Genomic DNA, 21,238 nt, shown 5'->3' with positions numbered 1-21,238 from the left:
TGTTACCCAGTGGTGGCTGTGGAGATACACAAGGGCTAAACTGTAACTCAGTAGTTGCATGTAACTAATCAGAGCACAGAGGACAGAACTGTAAATAATAGTAGTATTAGAACCTAATTAGTTCACAAATTTGCGCTTTTGTTTATTAGTAGTCTGTTGATCAGTCAGTCAAGAGCCCAGTCTGTTTTATCAGTCACACATCTCACATCTGTAGCCTGAAGAGCAGGACCTGGACCCAGAACAAAGTCCTGAAGCTCCTGCTCTGGTCAGCAGCTCAAGGTCCTGAGGGTGGTGCCCCTCAGGCCTCCATACTGGGACCAGTATGAGCTTCTCTGGGCAACCCGTGCCAGGGCCTCACCACCCTCACAGTAAAAAACTCCTTCCCAATAGCCCATCTAACCCTGCCCCCTGTCAGTTGAAAGCCACTCCCCCTTGTCCTGTTGCTCCATGCCCTTGTCCAAAGTCCCTTTCCAGCTCTCCTGGAGCTCCTTCAGGTGCTGGAAGGTCTCCCTGGAACCTTCTCCCGGCTGAACAAAACTCTCAGGTTGTCTCCACAGCAGAGATGCCCCAGCCCTCTGACATACACATTTCTATACACACACTGACCATGCTGTAAACAGTGGGCATTCTAAATGTAGTTACTCACCTAATGAGATCAGTTAATTTTACGAAGTGAACATCTGGAAATAGTAGCAATACAAAATTCAAATAAGAGAGATCAGTGTTGTAACTGTGGGATGAAGAGGTTATTCTAGTATCCTCCTTCAGCCTACAACACAATGTACCTGTCAAAGCAGGTCACTTCACTTTCAAAGACTGCATGAAGTCAGAAAATCTCTTCCACTCTTCAAAAGAAACATCCACTTACACATTTCACATGGCAAATAAATCAAAAATGTAGAGCACAGCCTTTTAAAAAATAAAGTTTCAAAGCACACCAAACCCAACCCAGATATTTAGACTCCAAGAGCATTTGCTCCACAGACAGTCAAAAGGATCTGTTTCATGAAGGTGGTTTATTATAAGAATTTACAGATTTCTGGGGCTTTTCCACTTCTTCACAAGATAACAGAGCAGTCTTGTTAACACAGACACAGGCAGGCTAAACCACATATGCTCAGAACAGCTCCTCTTCACCTGTGAGGAAAATTGAAACAAATTAAAACCCTTTCATTTATTTATGTATTTATTTTAAACTGTTATCTCCCCCAGTTTGAATACTTCACTAATATTCCTTACCACCCCCCAAACTATTCATCAAATCTATTTTTTTTCTTACATTTTAGATTTTGAATTTTTCCTTGCATTTTAAATTTTGAAGATGTTCACTTTGCTACAGAAATGTCTTTAGGTACATCTTACATACAGACATTTTTAAGTCATTGCATTAAGTCAGGGCTCCATGCAAAAATTCAAACAGTAATTGCAAATGAATCCAATAATACAGAAAAAAAACCCACAGAAAATTATATCTAATGTGGGTTTATGCTCCATATATGGACATATTTTCCTTATAATTACTGAAAATTAAGAACTCTTTGTTCAGGCATTCAAACTATAAATGGGCAATTTCACAGCTCTTTAGGAAGAAGTTTTTGTCTGACCAAGACCACCGAATTCTGACTTCCTCATTTGACTTCAGATTTTCTGTGTTAATTCATTTTAAAACACAATGCAGTTTCTATGACATAACTTTACCTCTTGGATTTGGCTGAACCTCTTTTTCCGATTAATCCCTGGTTATGGTATTATGAGAAAAAACAGAACAAGCAGGTTAGGAAGCAACTCATGCAAATTCAGGCAAAACTCTGCACGGATTTATGACCACAAATGTATTGTGAGGAGCACAATACAGCACCAAAATAATATACATATTCCAGGCATTCTGTAAATACACAGGATATGAACACATGTATTTCCATACAGAGCACAAATTTTTGACTGTTACAGTAATACACGGGAGCTACATGCAGTTACAAATTGTGGTCTCAAACCCACAAATTTGTAACCTGCAGCACACACCTGCACAAAACCTCAGCCTTAGGCAAACGAGCAAAATACTGAACTTCAAGCAAAATACATATTCCATAACAATAGATTCTGGAAATTCCCTTCTTGCAAACACACCCCCAAACTCTCAGCTTCTGAACACTTGATTTATCCAAAATCATTTCAGTCACCCCATTCACTCTCTCCCACTCAACACTACTGGGCTATTTGACCAGGCAAAGTACGAAATGTCCAGGTAAAAGGGAGGAGGGGGAAAATCCACCAAAGGCCAAAGAGGAGGACAACCCTCACCTGGTGTTGAGGCTGAAGATCTATTTTAACAGCTTTTTAACTGTATCTTGTCAGAAAGAACTGCCAAACTTTGCTCTGGTTAGTAGAACTGCACAAGCTGAACAGCTTGGGAGCCATGCCACAGACTGCCTTCCCTCTGGTTTTAGGGTCTACAATCCCAAACTTTGCCCATTACCCTGGCACACAAGCAGCACATGACTGCAACAGCTCTGACTGCATGTTCATACAGATACTCACAGAGCAGCAGCACCAGAGATGATCTCAATAAGCTCCTTGGTGATGACGGCTTGACGGGTACGGTTGAACGTCAAGGTCAACTTGTCAATCATCTCGGCTGGAAAAAGTAAGATTGGAGTTTAAACACAAAATGATGTTCAAATGCAGATAAAGAGAAGCTGCATGGGCAGAATATCCAACTGTCTTGTAAACCACTGCAAAAATCAAGAGGCTTAGTGCACCTGACATTTTTTCCCTACAGGTAATATTAGCAGTAGACAATCTAGGAACCTGAGAATTTGCCTTGTCAGTGAAACATCTGCAGAACAGCTGGCAGACTTGTAAATACCAGATATGACATAGCTTATTGTAACATAACACAAGCATGCATCATTTGCTTTGAAATTAGATTTCACTGTCAATTAACTACATTGTTATTTCCTTCAAGTTGAGGCAAAAGGAGACAGATTTTTCTGAATTATTATTTTTTTCTCAATTATTTTTAAACACAGAAGGTATCACCTCTTTCTTTCAAGCTGGTCATCAGAGCCATGCCTACCCTTCCAGGCAGCTCAGTTGCACATCACATCAGCTTCACACAATCACCAGTATCCTTCCAAGGAATACTCATATATTCTCTACTTGCTCCATGACAGGTGGTATGTAACTATTATTCAAGTTCCCCACCTTTAATTGTGCTGCACTAATTATATTTGGTGAACCGGTAGGTACAGATTCATAAAAATTCAGGAAATCCTCAGGGCAGCCACATGAGAGGAGCATAGAGAATATTTAGCCATTACAAGATTAGTTTAGTATTTCATATGCCTTTTAAATAATCTGTTATTTCACTTCCAGTCCTGGGCTTCTTTCTTGACAGCAATTCCTCTTTCCAGGGGCTAAATATAATTCACGTTTGAAATAGAATCGCAGCTGAATTGGCTCAAAAAAACCCTACTCAAAATGGAATTAAGAGAGAAAATAGCTGATTTTTGAAGCACAGAATTACACAAAGGGACATCAGCACTTTCCTGCTGAACAACTGAAGTCCTGGAAAACCCAGGGAGCAGCTTACAAGCATTCTTGCTGGCATTGTCCATGGCAGTCATCCTGGCGCTCTGCTCGCTGGTGGTGGATTCTTTCAGGGAGTAGTACAGAATGTTTGCTAGTGTGAACTCCTGGTAGTTTCTCAGCACATCGGCATCAATATCATCATAGATACTCAGGCTTTCTGCAAAACATGAAAGAGCAGACTTAGAGACACCCAAGATTTACTGCTTCCAGCAAAATACAGTGACATGGAGAAGACTACTTGGCTGGGCTGTTTCAATACTTAAGGCAGCACAGAGGGATTTTCTTCATATATTATGTGTACCTTCAGAATCTCTCTGCTAGTAATAATTTTGTTCTGTATTTTATGTGTTTTAATTCAATTTAACATTAGGAAAGTCAAGTTCTGACCAAAACAAAATACATTATTGCCATATTATGTTTAATCTTCCCATACAATGCTGCAGAAACATTCTGGGGTATTTTTAGCGAGCAGTGCAAAGTCACTCAGTACTCAGGTTGCTCATGCTGGAAGTCATGACCTGACAGAGTTTACATATGCACAGTTCTTGCTTGAGACAGAATCTCAAACCAGAATTAGTACCACCTTTCCTTTTAACCTCCTTGCCCCACAGCACCTTTGTAAGCCAGCCGTGAACTGATCTTGGCCAAGATAAAACCATCTGTTAAACTTGTGATACAAGCACCATAATAAGATGCTTTAATACCATATTCCCATTTTCAGAGTACTTTTCCTGTGATTTAGCACTGCATGTAACTGGTGGTTTCTAGTTCCCTACTTACCAGAGCCAGCCACAGTTTCAAAGGAGAAGATTGGCTTTTCATCGGTCTTGTAAGAGATGACAGACCTGTACAAGAAGAGCAAAATAGGCTCTTCAGTTCAACTAACTCTAAACTGAATGGTTAAAATCAAATTAGAATACACAACTTCTGGCTTTCTAATGCCACAAAGTTTTGTGATAACCCTGATGAAAAGATCTCGGATACCACATGGATATAATGATGTGCTGACTGTAAATATAAAAGCTTTCATTATACACAAGTCAAAAGGGAGTTCCAACCACAGCCACTAGAAAAAACAACCCAGAAGTTCCTCACACACAACAAGATCGAGGAGTAAAGTGAACATGCCAAATCAGTCAGTTTTCATATAACTTCATCTGGCCAATATACTCTTTGAAGCATTCTACCAAATATTTTTCTACTGAAGTTTCAGTTCAACCTTACCTGAAACGATTGTAGATGACAGAACCTTCATCAAATTCATACCCAGAGTTTAACAGCTCTAAAGCAATGGCTGAAGCATCTCCAAAGCTCGGAGGTCTCCGTCCTACCTCTCTGAATGTCAGCAGGAAATAGTTGCCATGTGTCCTGCAGCAACAACAAACCTGTGTTAGAACCAAGTGGATGCTCTACAGTACAAGGAAGCAAAAAGACTGACTTACTAGGAATAAGTGTCTGTAACTTAGAAGCATTCAGAACTAAAGGTTTTATTGAATTAATGTCTGAAAGAAACTTTGCCTTTAGTTAAATTAGAATAGCTTCAAAAGTTGCCTGCTTTCAGACTTTTATTTCAAGAATATAATAGTGCTGTGCAGAAGTTTCCCAAATTGTGAGATGATCAAAACCACTTTTAGGATATTTGCAATTTTTTTTTTTTACAGAAACTTGAATTTAGCACAGTTCCCTTATACGGAATTTCCTGCCAATGGCACACAATCTTCTAAATGGTCTTGAAACTTCTGCCACAGACAAACAAACAAAACTCCAAACAAAACTCTTTTGTGGTGTGAGTTCTGGGCCCCACCCTTTTTACCTTTGAAGCAGGCCTCTGATCTTGTCACCCACTCCAACCACCATAACCTCTTTCCCTGCATTTGAGAGGTTAGTAATCTCATTCTTCAAGGTTTTAGCAATGGACGTATGGATAGCACCACACAGGCCTCGGTCAGAGGACACACCAATAAGGAGGTGTTTCTTCTTGTCCTCAGGTGCCTTTATTTCTGCTTTCTCATAGAGAGCTGAGAAAAAAAAAAAAAGATGATTAAGTTTCTCAAGGGTGCCAAAAAAAGCAAGTAATAAAAATACTCGGAATTATTCTAACTAAAAACAATTCCAAAGGGCCTTCAGACCTCAGCCAGATTAATTTTATCTCCCTCACGATTGTTCCAAGTTTGCACATGGTCAGACCAGATGTGAGCGAGAAACAGCTCAAAGCCAGACACAGCTCTGATCAGATGTCACTCAGTGAAGTTCACTGTGCAAATTCTTTTGGAAATAGACTACTGGAAGGTTAAAAAGCCTCAGCATTTAATCACCACTGTGAAAACCTCCTCTTCTGCTCCCACATGACAAAGTGCAAGAACGTTCTCTCACACAGAGCCCCTATTCCATAGACCCTCGCAGGCTTCAGTTCCCTCTCAGCTCTTGCGTATTTGGCTGCAGAAACCATCTTCATGGACTTGGTGATCTTCTGGATGTTCTTGATGGACTTCAAACGCCTGGTGACTGCAAGGTTAAGAGTTGAAGGTCACAGACTGTACTGGGCATAATGACTCAAACCCAAACAACAAAATGCCAGCAAGAGCCACCCAAAACTATTTTGCCATGTTCCTCAAAGAAAAAAAAAAATAAACAGTGCAGAAATAAACCTCAAAAAAGACCTCAGTATTTACTGTAAGAAAGCAGTAAAAATGTGGCTAACACAAATTCATCTTTACAACAGAGATGTTGCTTCCTTCAGACATAGCATTCATTTAATATTTATCCCAACATGCAGTCTATTTACTATTCTCTTTGCTTCCACATCTACCTGTTTCACAAATATATCATTTGAGGTATAATGTAATCTTTCACAGATGACAAGCAGAGGAAACAAACAAAAAAAAGTCTCTGTAGTGTGAAGACAGAATAAATTTCCTCCTCTGTTTAGACTGTGGTAAAATGACATTTATAAAAACACTAATGGAAAAAGAAACCAAAACAGGTATCCCATAGACTACCACAACTCCAAGGCAATATCCTTAGATAAGAACTATGAGGAATGGTTTAAGAAAGTATTATCAAACTAGACCCATTCAGTCAAACCTTTCTCCCCCCAAATGCTGCATAAAATCACAAGGAAATAAACATAAGAGAAACTAAATTAATTCTTAGAGATAAGCAAAAATCTGGTTTAGCACACATGATACAGTTATTTTTAAAATATATTTGAGTAAAACCATGAAGTGACATCTAGATTAATGCCAAAACCCCTTCAAGCAATTCTGTTTCTGAAGGACACTTGTTTAATGTAATTAGGACTGCAGGCCTATATGTCATTGTAATGTATCACAACCATTTTACTCAACAGAGGTTAAGCAGAATTACATTTTAACATATGGTTGTCCTGCAATGTTCTTCCTCTCTTAAAAGCAAACAAAACCTTTACTTACTGTCTTTTAGCGTTGCCATATTCCTGACTTGGCCCCTGAGAAGGAATGCAGGATAAATTAGGATAATTCACTAGCTCTCCAGCAAACCAACACCTGCCAAGGGCAAGTCCCTTTCAGAACAATGAAAATTCAAGATTTGCTGTTTCTTAAAAAACATCTGTGGTGGAGACAAGCCACTCTGACCTGTGGCTTGTATGCACACCTTCATCCTTCCCTCATTTATACAATTTCACAGAATCAATTAGGTTGGAAAAGACCTCTGAGATGATCAAGTCCAACCTATGACCGAACACCACTTTATCAACTAAATCACAGCACTGAGTGCCACATCCAGTCTCTCTTTAGACACCTCCAGGTGATGTGATACCATGATGAATTTTTGCCTTTTTTTTTACCCGTTATACCTTTTTACAACTTCTGTATTCTTAGTGCTTTTTGCCTACATGCTTGGACTTGTTTGTTCAGCCAGGAGACGAAACATCTTAGAAGCTTCATAGGTAGGGGTTAGTGTGCCCCAGACCCCAAGGTGCTCTCCAGAACACATTCTGTAAACTAAGACAGAACCATCCAGGGGAAGGCTCCTTGGGGAGGGGGGGGCTCATTCAAGCCTCTCATTGGGGAACTTTTGATAGATATGCTAATTAGTAAGATCTATAATGATATACCAGATCTTTTGAAGGTGTGCATTGAGGTGCATTTGACCTAGACATAGTGCACCTAAGGATCCTTAAAATAAATACCAAGGTAAAATCCCTTTTTCCCTTCTAACCGTGTTTGACTCTTCATTTTAATACCAGGAAAAGGCATCACAGGGACGGTGACTCCACCACCTCCCCGGGCTGCCCATTCCAATGTCTAATCACGCTTTCTGTGAAGAAGTTGCTCCTAATGTCCATCCTACACCTGTGTCCTCGTGTCCTGTCGCTGCCTGCCTGGCAGAAGAGGCCAACTCCCACCTGACAGCACTCTCCTGTCACGGAGTTGTGAAGTGATATGGTCACTCACCCCCGAGCCTCCTTTTCTCCAGGCTGAGCTTCCCCAGCTCCCTCAGCCACTCTTCAGAGGACTTGGGCTTCAGAGCCTTCCCCAGTTCCCCTGCCCTTCTCCCGACTCGCTCCACCACCCCAATGTCCTTCCCGAACGGAGGGGCCCCGAACGGGCCACAGGACTCGAGGCGGCGCCTCAGCACTGCCGAGTAAAGTGGGAGATTTAATGCATTATCCACCACCTCGGGTAATGGCACGGAGCAAACGAGGGCATTAGAAGGGCAAATTAGAAATAAAAAAATAATTTTAAACAAAGCTGCATATAATTCAATTAGTTTCTAAAACCATTAAAATGAAGCAGAGAAGGCCGCACTACTTCCCGTCCAGAGCAGGGTCTCCTGCCATGTACAAATCTGTCCTTTAACCCTCGCCTGTCCCATTCACCCACCCCGGCCGAGCGCTCCCTCTCACGGCGGACGAACCCTCCATCCCTGCGGGTCCCCGCTGCCCTCATCTCCCGGTGCCCGCTCCGCCACCACCCCTCAGAGCCCACAGCCCTTCACGGGCCGCCCGGGGCCACGACCCCGCCGCCCCCAGGCGCCGCACGGCCGAAGGAAACCATCCCCCCCTCACCCCGCGGAGCCGCCCCGGCCATCGGGCCGCGTCCCCCCGTCCCCACAGCGCCCGTCCCAGCCCGTGCGGGTACCATTGCGGCTGGACCAGCGCGACCGCGGCGCCCCGGGCGAACATGGCGGCGCCTCCACCACAGCCCCGCTGAAGGTCAGCGCGCCCGCACCGCGCCTGCGCAGCCCCGCCGGGATCCGCTTCCAGGGCGCCGCCGCCATTTCCGGAGGGGGCGGGACCGGGCCCGGGGCCTCGTCGGGAGCGGGATTGGGACGGGACCGCCGTCATGGGGAAGTCGGATTTCCTCAGCCCCAAGGCGATCGCCAACCGCATCAAGTCCAAGGGGCTGCAGAAACTGCGCTGGTACTGCCAGATGTGCCAGAAGCAGTGCCGCGATGAGGTAACTGGGGGTGCTCGGTGTGGGGGGTCCCCGGTGTTTCGGGCGGCTCCGATCTCCGTCTGAGGACCCCCAATCCAGCTGAGGGGGGAGGTTTTCCTGGGGTCAGGTCCCCTTGGTTGGGATCAGCTCTTGTGACAGCTCCGATCTCATGGAATCACAGGATGGTTTGGGTTGAGAGGACCTTATAGATCATCCACTTCCAACGCCCTTCCACTGTCCCAGGCTGCTCCAAGCCCCATGCAACCTGGCCTTGGACACTACCAGGGATCCAGGGGCAGCCACAGCTTCTCTGGACAACCTGTGCCAGGGGCTCACCACCCTCAGGGAAGAATTTCTTCCCAATATCTAATCTAACCCTACCCTCTGTCGTTTTAAAGCCATTGTCCTGTCAGTCTCCCTTGTAAGTGTCCCCAGCTCTGGGGGCTGCGATCGCCATTGTAAGAGTTCCTGATCCTCTTGTGGGGGCTGCAGTTCCCTCAGGGAATAGGGGGTCTGATATCCTTTGCGTGGTTCCCCAGTCCCCTTGTGGGGGGGTTCAGGGCTGGCTCCGGTTCTCTTTGGGAACATCACCAGTCACCTTGTGGGGGCTCTGATCCTATCTGTGGGGTGTGATCCTTCTAGGAAGCACCCTGGCCTCCCCTTCCAGGAGTGTGGGGAGCCCCGATGCTCTTTAGGGGCGCCCTGATGTTGTTTAGGGGCTGTTTGCAGTCCCTCTCGTATGGACCATGGTCCCTTTAGGGGCAGATTGGTGGGACATGGAGGGTTCCCAGTTGCTGTGAGTGGCGTGATCCAACTGGGATTTCCAGTCCCCCATGGGAGAAATCCTCATCCACTCTGGAGAAAGTGTGTTGGCCCTGATCCATCTTTGAGGATGTTATTTTAGTTTTCCATTCTCCATGAATAGCCTATTTGATGTGCGTTAGGGAAGGAGAGCATCCTGTGGATGTTTATTCTTACCATTCTTCAGCTGTGCCCCTCTCCCTTTTATCCAAGAATGGCAAATCCTATTCTCTTCCCAGTGACTACAAGCAAAAAAATGTCACTGATTTACAGCTACATCTTTTTGTAAGCAGTGGGGAGGTCTCCCATGGAATTAAATTTACTCTAAATTTAGTCATACTGTGCTGAATGACCAATATATTAAGAAAAAAAATAAGGGATGTAGCCAAATGTCTGATGTCATTCCACAGGGAATGAAGAGGCCTGGTGGAATGTCCTTCATAACCCTCCTTGTATTGTCTGGAGATTCTAGGCATTGGAGGAGTTTTGATTTTGGCTTGCCTGGTCGGGAGCAACCACCCCTTACCAGGCTGAGGCTGAGTTAAGGTGTTTTCTGTGAAGCCTCCAAGAAATTTCACTCATAAACCGTTATTTTTAATACTCTCTTCAGCTGTGAGTGTTGCAAATTGAGACAAAGACAAGAAAAGTATTTGGTTTTGCTTTATAGAATGGCTTCAAGTGTCACTGCATGTCTGAGTCCCACCAGAGGCAGTTGCTGCTGGCTTCTGAAAATCCTCAGCAATTCATGGATTACTTCTCTGAGTAAGTTTTCTGTGATTTTAGTCAAATTTGACAGTTTTGTCTTGTGTCTTAATCCTGTTTAAAGTTGCTCTGTGTTACAAATACATCACCTTTTTGCCCCAGCTGAGTGACTGCCACACACACACAAGCTCAAAGAGCTGTACCCGAGAGAGAACGAGTCAGGGGAGGGACTGACATCCTCCAGCTTCTCTCAGGCCTTTGTCCAGCTGACCTACATGACAGCTGGGATGACTGGAGCTGTCCTCAGCATGAGTCTGAAGTGAGGCTTTATGCTCCAGCCCTGGAATTAGCAGGGAGATGAGTGATCCATCTGCTCCATCCACCCCCTCTGCCCTTTGTCCTGCCCTGTGCTCTGTGTCAGTCAGCATGGGAAGACACCTGGTAACGAAACACCAGCAATTAGTGGGAAGTGTTGAGATTCCTTTGCTCCATTCTATCCCTACTCTTTTGGAGATTCAAGGTGTGTGCATGTATCGTATTGTGTTTCATTCTGCATTTAATCCTGCCCTGCTGAAAAAGGGAAATGTATCTTAGTATCATCATGCTCAGCTCAAAAGAATAATCAGGTTTATACTGCAGATGTTTAATTGTTAATGACAACAGAGAATTGCTTCCTAGTTGTTAAAAGTTTTACTAAAAATCTTTTTTTTTCCCTAAGGGAATTCCGAAATGATTTCCTAGAATTGCTCAGGAGGCGATTTGGTAAATACTTTGCTGTTTGTTTGTTTGTTTGCTGGGTTTTTTTTAGTGTATTTTGTTGGTTCAGTGCAAGACATAATAATAACAATAGTAGTAGTAGTAATAATAATAATTCTTCTGTATTTTAGGAACAAAGAGAGTCCACAATAATATAGTGTACAATGAATACATCAGCCATCGAGAGCACATCCACATGAATGCCACACAATGGGAGACACTGACTGATTTTACAAAATGGCTGGGGAGGGAAGGTGAGTGTACCTGCTCAGGACTGGGAAATCGTAAAAGTATTGGGTAATTGAATTCCTGATAATTGATCAGTAGATAGTTGTGTTAGTTCTTTCTTCCTCTCCCTTCCTGTATATACGTGAAAAGATTTCCAAACATATTTCTGTGCTAACCATTAGGAGTTTGCTTATGAAAAATGTCAGAAGTCTGGGATAAGTACATCAGTTGTGAGCCTTTCCTTGTTTCATCTGCTGGTCTGTATTTACTGGATGCATTGCTAAATTCTAAATCAACTTCCAGCAGTTGTCATTTAAAAGTTGAAAACTAGGACATCCCTTAAGACTACAGAATATGTCCACATTTGAAGTGACAAGAAGCAAGTAGTCATTTTCATTCCTGGCCTAGTGGAAGGGTTAAAGCTAGAGATCTGCAGTTCTGTGTTCAGTGGGAGGAAGAGAGATTAAATGGCAGTGTGGTGTGACAGAAAGTTTACTTTGGCTCTGGGTGCCCCTGTTCTGCAGGATACATCCACCAGTCACAGAGTGTTTGGAAAGTCACTCTAGGCAGAGTCAGTAACAATAGCACAGCACTGGAATATTTCCTTTAGTATGATGCTTTGAGTGTGTATCATTTATACATGTTATATTTTTGTCTTCTTCCTTGTTAATATAGCAGGAAGGAAACATTTTCTTCAATAAGGAAAGTATTGTAAAACACTTCATGCACTTTGTGACATACGCTGGCCTATGTCCAAATAGATCTGGCTAGCTGAGGGCAGAAACAGTACAGATAATTCAAAGTCAGTTTTAGCAGCCCAGTGAGGGGTGTGTTGTCTCTGGTAAAGTATCTGCATTGCTACAGTGAACATGGACTAAAAATGATCTTGATATTGTTAGTATTAATCTTACTTTGTCTTGCCTTGACTTGTTAGGTCTTTGCAAGGTTGATGAGACTCCAAAGGGCTGGTACATTCAGTACATCGACAGGGACCCAGAGACCATTCGCAGGCAGCAAGAACAAGAGAGGAAGAAGAAACAGGACCTTGATGATGAAGAAAAAACTGCTAAATTTATTGAACAACAAGTTAGAAGAGGTTTGGAGGGGAAAGAACTGGTGAGGAAAATTGCACTGTGTGTGAACCTTCAGCTCAAAACTCCTCGTGGTTAAGTCAGTGAGGAGTCTGATGCTGCTGAAATTCTTGCACTGGTATTTCCTTTGCTTCCTAACTTGGGAGTTACGTTGTACCCAGCTTGCATTAGTACTAAGGAAGTTATAATTACTGCTCTTCAAGTTATTAGTGGTTTAAAAATCACTCTTGAATTTAGGAAGGGAGAGTAAACAATCCAGTAACCAGCATCACGTGTCTTCATTTATGGTATTTCACAACTTCTCAGGCTGCAGATAACATGTACCTTGTAAACTGAGGAGGCTGAGATAAATAATCAGGGGGATCTGGCCTAATCAAATCCACGTAGTGAAAAGTTCTATTTTGGTGGTGCTGACGTGGTTATTTGGAATCTGTTTATTTGGCATCATTCTGTTGCCACACATGTTGTTGCCTGGGGCTGGAATCTCCCATTTGATCCTGGGTATTGATAGGTACATTTAAATGCTGTTGTAAACAATTACCTGCTTCTTAATTTAAAACTAATTGAAATTTAAATGGTCTCAGCCTTCGGTGCTAAAAAATTGGAAAGATACCAGAATTTCCTTCTTTGAGTTATCAGTCTGTCCAGAAACCAGTCTGATCATGCTGGTTCAGATAGAGAAAACTGCTGCAGCAAGGTCACTTGCCTTTTATGCTGGAACTGAGCAAGTTTAAGCAGCATCTCTGTACAGAGTCTTAGTTGGAGAATTTTGCACAGGAGGCTGTAATGAGATGATGTTTTCAATTTTAATCTTTTACGAATCAAGCCAGGTTGAATGTTACAGTTACTGGTAATAATCTCACAGTAATCTGTAAGACTGAGCTAATCAATGATCACCAAGAAATGATCTCTTGACTCAGTTTTCTGTTTTATTCTTTAAATGTGCTTTGTTTTTCTTGGCAGGAAATGCCAGTCTATACTGAACTGAACAGAGAAAACGAGGAAGAAAAAGGTAACCAGATTTTGATGGATGTAATCTTTTAGAACCTACTGGAGCTGATTTTGTGATTCAAATGAAGTAAGCATTGAAACCTGCTTGGTACTTCATAAAGTGCCTTGAGATCAGTTATAAAGAGCACTGGAATATGGAAATGCAGAGTATTCTGTATTACAAAGTTTAATTTATTTTAAAAGCTACACCAAAATATAGAATAGTAAATATTTTCAAATTTATTATTTTTTCTATTTGCAGATTTTAAAAATTGTTAACATCTTTCAGTGCAGTTATTTTTAAAGATAGAAATAGAGTAATGTGTCTTTATTTTTTAGTTACATTTAATTTAAACAAAGGAGCAAGTACTTCAGTCGCAGCATCTTCTAAAACAAGGTGAGAAAAGAATTTAAGGCCAACCCCTTACTGTTACAGAGCACTTCCATGACAATGATATTTGTATGGGCAGGAAGATATGTTTTGTTCTGAAATATTTGGAGTCTAATCTCTCATCCTCTCCTGTTATTCAGAAGGGGCTACTAGGTGACTTCATGGTTCATTTTGTGTTTAAAATGGATTAGTGGGTATATCTTAAATGTGAGCTGTGAGGAGTCTTCTTGAATTCACTGTGCTTCATGGCAGATGCCCATAAAGTTACAGGTTCCTCCATGGAGGGTGGGAAAGGGATCCAGCCAACGCATTTGAAGTGATGCCATCTAGTCCCAGCTGCCTTCTGTGAATGGATATTTGTGACTTGTTAATTTTGGTTCCTAAAAGGTTTGATTGCCTTGTCTAATTGGAGACAATACTTTCTCTGGTCGTCGTTTAAGCAGCTAAACCTACCTGAAATAAATCTTCCTAGAGCTCTGGAATTTAATTGTCACTGTGTAACCACAAGCAATGCAGGACAAAAGGGATCAATAATGCAAATCATACTGACTTACAGCAGTCTGTGGAGCTGTTTGATGAGCAGTACATCTTCTCATGTGAGGCAATATTGCAATTAAATGTATTGCAGGTAAAAAGAAAGCTTTCCCCTCATCACACTCAGCTCTTAGACAAGATATCTGATGGGATATATGCCAGGCAGAAAATGAGACAGTAAAGCAGTTCTTTGCAATAATAGATACAAGATTTCAGGCTTTGAGGAAAACTTGTAAATTATCTCTAAGCATCAAGTTGTGCTTAAGATGAATCTGAAACTTAATTCAGACTCTCACTTGGATAGTTTTAGTGAGGAATACTTCAGGTCCTTGCTAAAATTTGACCAAATGTGAAATTATATATCAAGTAGTCTAATTCCTTCACAGCATATGAGAAATACTTATCTGTAAATTTGAAATGGTAGTGTAGTAACTTCACAGCTAGATATGTTCGTCTTCTTAAATATAGGCACTGCAGTTGTTATGTTTTAATTGTATGTTACCTTTTATGAGATGTTATTTTAAGTACTTGCTCTTTGATTTGTGAATTAATGTGCTATTTCTTCTAAAACTCTGCTGTGATTATTCAGACTTCCTCTGAAATACAATTTTTCTCTCACAGTTGCTTCTATTGCAATTTCTGTATCTTCATTCCCACGGGGTATCTTCCCTGTGGGAGTATATCCAACATCCTCACCCCAGACAGAACATGCAATTTGTCCTAAGACCATATTAATAATTGCATCAGTATTCACCTCAGAGCAGCTGCCTTCATCTTTTGGGTTGAAACAATACCTAAATTTTTTTATTATGTTCAAATGTCTGTTATAAAAATGGCTGAACTGAAGCTGCCCATGGGCAGTTCTCACTTTACCTAGATGTTCCCTCATTCCTGAGTTGCAACTTTTTGTGCTGATTGCTCTTTTCTTTTGCAATTTTTAGGCTATTTGCCTATTTTGGTTATGGGTTGTGAAGGTGGCATTTGTTTGCTGGATGTGGAGCTCTTTTCTCCAGATTCCCAGGTGTTTCCTCCCATTGCCAGATAGGCTCAATATCTCTGTCTGGAAAGAATTCTAGGTATCTGCCATGTCTGGGAGTTCCTGTCTGGGTGGCTTCTCTAAAATTTGTCCTTTCAAATTTGAAAATGTTATTTGCAGACCAGCTTTCTCTTCTTCATTGAACTCAAGTCCTTGATCAACTCTTTGTTTGTGCAGTGGTGAACTGGTTGTTGGGTTGTGTCCATTCTGCTGGACTGCCAGCAGTGACCCTCAGTGGACATGGAGTTTGCACCCCAAGAAGATCAGTTCTAGAGGAGGAGGTGTGCAGGGTCTGGAAGGGGACTGGGACAACTGAAATTAAGCCTTTTTGCACAGCCAGTTCATCAAATGCATCTTGGTAGAGGAAAAAAATGTACGATGTGCTGTGAAAATACCACCTTACTCTTCCAGCAGTGTCCTTGGACAGAATGCACTGAAGATGGTGGAGGGAGCAGTTAAAAGAAAAGAAGCAGCTCATAGCTCTGGTCAGCCCAAAGAGAAAAAGAAGAAATCTGCACTGGATGAGATCATGGAGGTAATAATCAGGCAGGATCTGTTTCTGTGTGCCCCTGTACCTGTGACAATGTCCACTTCAGCAGGGCGTGCCTTTGAAGTGACCTCAGACCTTCGGTTCATACAGAAGTCCAACTTTCACATCTTACCAGGCAAAATAATTTCATTTCCCCATAAAATTGGTTTCATTTCCTCATAAAACTGGCTGCTCAACTCTGCCTATTCCCCAGATGACTGAGGTGTTGGAAGTAAAGGAATACAGGTTTTGCAAGAGAAGAAAATACCTAGAAACACTAGCCAAAAAAAATGCAAATCACCATCATTTTATCATGAGTTCCTGGATTCATCAAATCGATTTTTATGAGGCAAGACCATACTGACTTACCCTTGTTTAGGGTTTTGGGATTTTTTTGTTCCCCATATGACATGGGGCTGGAGAATTGGTTCAGCTTTTCAAAGGCTTGGGAAAGCTTCAGTAAAAGGAGGAAGTAAATGGTGATTATTTGTTGTTCTGTAGCTTGAAGAGGAGAAGAAAAGAACATCTCGAAGAGACTACTGGTTACAGCCTGTAAGTGACTTGAAAGTAATAACTGTTATTATTATTACTATTATACCAAATATAGCAAATCCTGCATTTCTAAAGCCACTGTTGATTGGTGTAAAGATCCAAAAGCAGATTCCAAACTAAATTCACATTTATTTTCCCTTTCCTGCTCTTGACTCGTTGAGGGCTGTCACATTAGATCGTGAATTCAAGTGTAACTGTATTTCTCAAAGAAACCCCAGAAAGTCTTGAGAGATGCTACTTTGAGCCAATAATTTGACAATATACACAAATTCCTGAAAGCCACATCTTTACTATTGTTGCTTCCTGCACTATTCAGCACTAATAGTGCTGTACTATTAATTTAGATTGTAGAGTTGTTTGCACATTTTGAGCCTTTGTTTTTTCTCTCCTTTCAAATCTCCCAGGAAATCATTGTAAAAATTGTAACTAAAAAGCTTGGAGAGAAGTACCACAAGAAGAAGGCAGTTGTTAAGGTAATGTGGGCCATGGGGGACATGTGGTATTGGTTTGGCTTTTCTGGAATGAGGTGACTTACAAAGATTTGTTTCATTGTGCAGGTTGTTCTGCCTTAAGGCAACACTGTTGGGGGCTGAAATGTCACCTCACCTGTATTAGGACCTATTCTGGGCAGGGAGTGAACCTCTGAATTGGTTTAATGTCATTTTTTCAGTGATCCTTTCTTAAGCATGCTTTTTCCTGTGTAGTTTGTCCCTATTTACACATCCATCTTGGAGAACAGTCACTGTGTCCATGGGATGGGACCAAGAACAGTGCAGTTGGATTTTAATCCGAGACTAGTCAATTCTGCTGATATTTAAGCTGCAGGATCTCATTTGCACACAGAATCTCCAGGCTGGACCCCTTGCCTTTTTGCTGCTTTTGAAAATGTAAAATTGCAGAGTCACAATGCCAAAGTTTGTTAACTTTGAAATGTAAATTTAGAGAAAAATGTTTAGTTTTTCTGATGGGCCTTTCACAACAGGAAGTGATTGACAAATACACAGCAGTTGTGAAGGTGATTGACTCTGGGGACAAACTGAAGCTTGATCAGACACATCTAGAAACTGTAATACCAGCACCAGGTACAGCTGTTTTCTCCTGTTTTCACCTTCTGCCACTGTAAAACTTACATTTAATTTCTTGTAAACTGTAATTCATCCATTTGAGGGTACCGTAACCTCTCCTGAGAAGACAGGCTGAGAGAGTTGGGATTGTTCAGCCTGTAAAGGGGAAGGTGCTCTGAAGACCTTAGAGCACCTTCAAATACTTAAAGGGGGTTTATAGGAAAGATGGGGACAAACTTTTTAGCAGAAGTTTGGAACCCTGTTGTGTAACTCTTCCTATTTTTATTTCAGGTAAGAAAGTGGTGGTGTTAAACGGTGGGTACAGGGGAAATGAAGGCATCTTGGAATCCATCAATGAGAAGAGGTTCTCAGTGACAATAACCATCGACTCTGTAAGTATCAAACACTGCAAGGTCTTGTTTGCAGAGAGCTTTCCATCTGCACAAGGAGAACTTTCACAAAGAACCATATTATCCTTAATCCTTTCGTGGATTTGTGGTATGCAAAATTCTGTGGACACCCCCCACATATTCCCAACCAGTAGGAAACACATATTCCCCATCACAGACTATTGCTCCACTGTTTGCCTTCAAAAAGATGCCAGGGTGCTGAATTAAGCAAGTTTTGAACTTGAAAGAGACTTGGAAAATATTTCATGTGTTTTATTTTGAACGTGGCTGTTGCGGTGCTGTTTTGTGGGAAGGTAAAAAATACAGAATTTGCAAGGATATGAATTTTCTCCTGCCTTTTCCAGACTGAATGTGGGGCTTTATGTGCTTATTTGTTGTCTTGTTTATGGTTAACAGTTATGGTTAACAGTCAGTCCATGCCACCATGTCTATGTGGCTCTTTCCTTGTTCTCCTCTGCAAAACTGATCTTTAAACTCATTGGTAAAGCACAGAGGATATTGGCTCAAAGTCAAACTTCTTAAACACAGCTTGCAAGAGGCAGACCCTCTTAGATCCCATTCAAAGAAGGACTACAGAAATTCAGCCCAGACTGGATTCTGGAGAATTTGGGAAGAGACTGTGCAGATGTCCTGATGACAGGAGGAACTTTGGTGCTAAAAGCATCCTGAAAGTGAAAGGATTTCTGAGACAGTGTTGAGGCCCTGTCACATTTTCTGGTCAGGCTGTAAATAATGAAACACAAAACATTGTGCTGTGAATAGATCCTCTTTATCTCTCCTACTAATAAACTCCCTGTTGGTAATTGAAGAAACAAACAATTTTATGTTGTGATCATATTTTTTTTCTCTGTTATTTTCCAGGGACCTTTAAAAGGGCGCAGAGTCGAAGATATCCAGTATGAAGATGTTTCCAAACTCGCCTAAGGTGCTAAATCATGGATCAGAGAAGATTTTGATTCTCAAAACCTTCTTTCTGACATCTTTCAGGCAGACACAAGACTCTACCATGTCAGGGTTTTAATTGTATATGTATGTATTTATAATGTATATGGACATTAACAACAGCAAACTTGATTTATTTAAAAATAGATATCGATTTGTTACATAAAATGTTTATGGAAATATTGTCAGTGGAAATTTATCATCTGATTTTATATCAAAGTTACAATGTTTGCTTCCATTTCATTTTGTAAAATGTAGCAGAGAGCTGCAAACAAGTATGAGGGCAGGTCCTGAAGAGAGAATTACCTGCAGGTAGGCAGTGTGTGTTGGGAGCCAGTGGAGTTTCAACAACACACTCCTCAATCCACAGCCAAAATGGAGTTCTGGCTGCAGGAACGAGGGAAGGGATTAAGGGAATAGCAGGAAGATACCAGTGCTGCAAAGGGATTATTTGAATGCTGTAAGGATGGTCTGGTTTATTAAGTGCAGTCACCAGTTGGTTTTTGATCAGCACATCGGTGGCAGTATAATGCAAGTCGTTGTTCTTCCAGCAGGTTTGTCAGGGCTCCTGATAACACTGATATGCAATTTACCTTCATATGGACTCCATATTGAGCTGCTCCATGGATGTCACTTGTGGAGTGTGTTGGGATGCCAGCTGAAGTGTGTGCAGATACGAGCTGGGGGTTGCTCTTCTGGTTTTTCAAAGCTTTTTCCTTTCTTCCATTGTTGCTCTGCTACATGAGTAATGTTACTCATGCTAAATGATATAGCATTACTTGTTTTATTTTTTTAGAAGTGGCACATTTTGTACAATGTTTTATTTCTCAGGCACTTCAGGAATAAACAAACCTTTCTTAGGCTGGTGTGTTTCTTACCAGTCTTTCCAACGTGTGAGGCAGCTGTTGATTTAAATCCAAAGAGCACAGTGAAGTGCTGGGCTGGTAAACCACATTATTTGGGTAAAAAAAATATGCAGGTTGTCCTGGGCAAAATAAAACCCATCACCTGAAGGTTGTGTGTCTTGAACCTTTTCCCTTTCCTTGCCTTGAAAGGTCTTGTTGATTCATGATTTCCAGGGAAACCTGCACAACACTGGAAGCCTGCAGAGGTGTAATGAAACAGCTGCTGTCTGAGGTAGCCTGGAACAACTTCACACAGGACATCAGCTGTCTTTTCAAGCATAGAGTGGAGAGTTATGAGAACTGGGGGCAGAAAACACACTTGTCTGTAAATTCTGCACAACCTGGGCTGTGTAAACAGCTCTGCCCTTTCTCAGAGAACAGGTACTGAGGGAGAGGAGGTTTGTAGGAGGGTAATGAGGGCAAATTACAGAACAGAACAATCTGTATCACTGAAAATAATTATGCTTGACAAATTAGAGTGAATATAGTAGACAAGTTATAAGTTGTTCAGAGAAGACCAGAGAATGGTAACTCACTGCTTGGTTGAACTGGGGAAGTGGCTGCTGCAGGATGTTGTGGAGGCCAGAACTGATGGGTGAGTTCAAAGAAGTAATAAATAATTTGTAGGAAGTTGCTGACACTTTGGAGAGTAACTCTGAAGAGACATTTCAAAACCACATTGATCCTCTCACTCCTGCCACAGCTGCAGGAAAGATCCTGTGTCAGCTTTTAGTGCATGAGTGAAGGAAGCCAAAGTTGAGAGGGGCAAGGAGACTACTTGAGTTCCTTTCCTAGGACTGCTGAAAAGGATATGGCCAATGGTTTTAACAAGGAGTTCAAAAAGTAGAGTTTTAAATCCAGCTTTTGGTACCCACACAGGTATATTTGTTTCACCACTGATCTCATTCATTGCTGAATGCTCCTGAAAAGTAAGTGATCTTTTGGGAGCTAAGCCCCCTGGAAACGAAACGTTTAGTACTGATGGTTATTTCTATATAGTCTGTATGTTTCCTGCTTTCCTGGGTTTGTATCTGCAAGAAGTCCATTCTGATGATAAAATTTTCACCAAAATTGGGCTGGCTGAGACTCATCTAATTAATTTCCTGGCAATATGGCAGCATCAATTTTATTTCAAGAATCCTCCTCACCACTGGTTAATCCATCTTTAAATCCTGGAGACTGCTCGTGATACCCATTCCAGACCCATGTTCCTTTTCTGTTAAATTTCCTTTGTTTAATGAACATCCTTTTTTTTTTGCCCAGTCCAACACTGTATGAACTTACATTTTCCCAGCA

General features: G+C 41.8%; 2 protein-coding genes across 4 annotated transcripts; one reads left to right on the top strand and one right to left on the bottom strand.

Moving 5' to 3' along the window:
* Positions 1-997: 997 nt before the first annotated feature.
* ATP5F1C (ATP synthase F1 subunit gamma) lies at positions 998-8,820 on the bottom strand. 2 transcript variants are annotated; one of them, XM_069034609.1, is made up of 10 exons: positions 8,715-8,820; positions 7,023-7,057; positions 5,965-6,096; positions 5,405-5,609; positions 4,816-4,959; positions 4,372-4,436; positions 3,593-3,748; positions 2,539-2,635; positions 1,699-1,736; positions 998-1,137 (listed from the first exon to the last, which is right to left on the bottom strand). In XM_069034609.1, the coding sequence occupies exons 1-9, from the start codon at positions 8,756-8,758 to the stop codon at positions 1,730-1,732; spliced, it is 885 nt and encodes a 294-aa protein (XP_068890710.1). In that variant the 5' UTR covers positions 8,759-8,820; the 3' UTR covers positions 998-1,137; positions 1,699-1,729. The 2 variants fall into 2 exon arrangements, with proteins under 2 accessions (XP_068890710.1, XP_068890716.1); XM_069034615.1 differs by lacking the exons at positions 998-1,137; positions 1,699-1,736 and having other exon boundaries at positions 2,535-2,635.
* A 51-nt stretch (positions 8,821-8,871) lies between these two features.
* KIN (Kin17 DNA and RNA binding protein) lies at positions 8,872-19,900 on the top strand. Of its 2 annotated transcripts, none has more exons than XM_069034599.1 (13): positions 8,872-9,032; positions 10,480-10,574; positions 11,233-11,276; positions 11,402-11,524; positions 12,433-12,614; positions 13,553-13,601; positions 13,919-13,976; positions 15,955-16,075; positions 16,571-16,621; positions 17,026-17,094; positions 17,604-17,703; positions 17,977-18,077; positions 18,957-19,900. In XM_069034599.1, exons 1-13 carry the CDS (start codon positions 8,919-8,921, stop codon positions 19,017-19,019), a joined length of 1,170 nt encoding a protein of 389 aa, XP_068890700.1. In that variant the 5' UTR covers positions 8,872-8,918; the 3' UTR covers positions 19,020-19,900. The 2 variants fall into 2 exon arrangements, with proteins under 2 accessions (XP_068890700.1, XP_068890692.1); XM_069034591.1 differs by having other exon boundaries at positions 15,952-16,075.
* Positions 19,901-21,238: the final 1,338 nt, after the last annotated feature.

This window comes from Aphelocoma coerulescens, chromosome 1A (genome assembly GCF_041296385.1).
Source record: "Aphelocoma coerulescens isolate FSJ_1873_10779 chromosome 1A, UR_Acoe_1.0, whole genome shotgun sequence".
Lineage (NCBI taxonomy): Eukaryota > Metazoa > Chordata > Aves > Passeriformes > Corvidae > Aphelocoma > Aphelocoma coerulescens.
This window is presented reverse-complemented; position numbering and strand designations above follow the sequence as displayed.

What these genes read in the sequence shown, in the direction of transcription:
- ATP5F1C (XM_069034609.1), bottom strand. Translation starts at nt 8,758, where the DNA reads ATGTTCGCCCGGGGCGCCGCGGTCGCGCTGGTCCAGCCGCAATG. An exon ending in GCGCTGGTCCAGCCGCAATG is followed by an intron (nt 7,058 to 8,714) that starts GTACCCGCACGG and finishes ATTCCTTCTCAG; the next exon opens with GGGCCAAGTCAGGAATATGG. An exon ending in ATCAGAGGCCTGCTTCAAAG is followed by an intron (nt 4,960 to 5,404) that starts GTAAAAAGGGTG and finishes TTGTTGCTGCAG; the next exon opens with GACACATGGCAACTATTTCC.
- KIN (XM_069034591.1), top strand. Translation starts at nt 8,919, where the DNA reads ATGGGGAAGTCGGATTTCCTCAGCCCCAAGGCGATCGCCAACCGCATC. An exon ending in AAAATGGCTGGGGAGGGAAG is followed by an intron (nt 11,525 to 12,432) that starts GTGAGTGTACCT and finishes TTGACTTGTTAG; the next exon opens with GTCTTTGCAAGGTTGATGAG. An exon ending in GCAGCATCTTCTAAAACAAG is followed by an intron (nt 13,977 to 15,951) that starts GTGAGAAAAGAA and finishes TTACTCTTCCAG; the next exon opens with CAGTGTCCTTGGACAGAATG.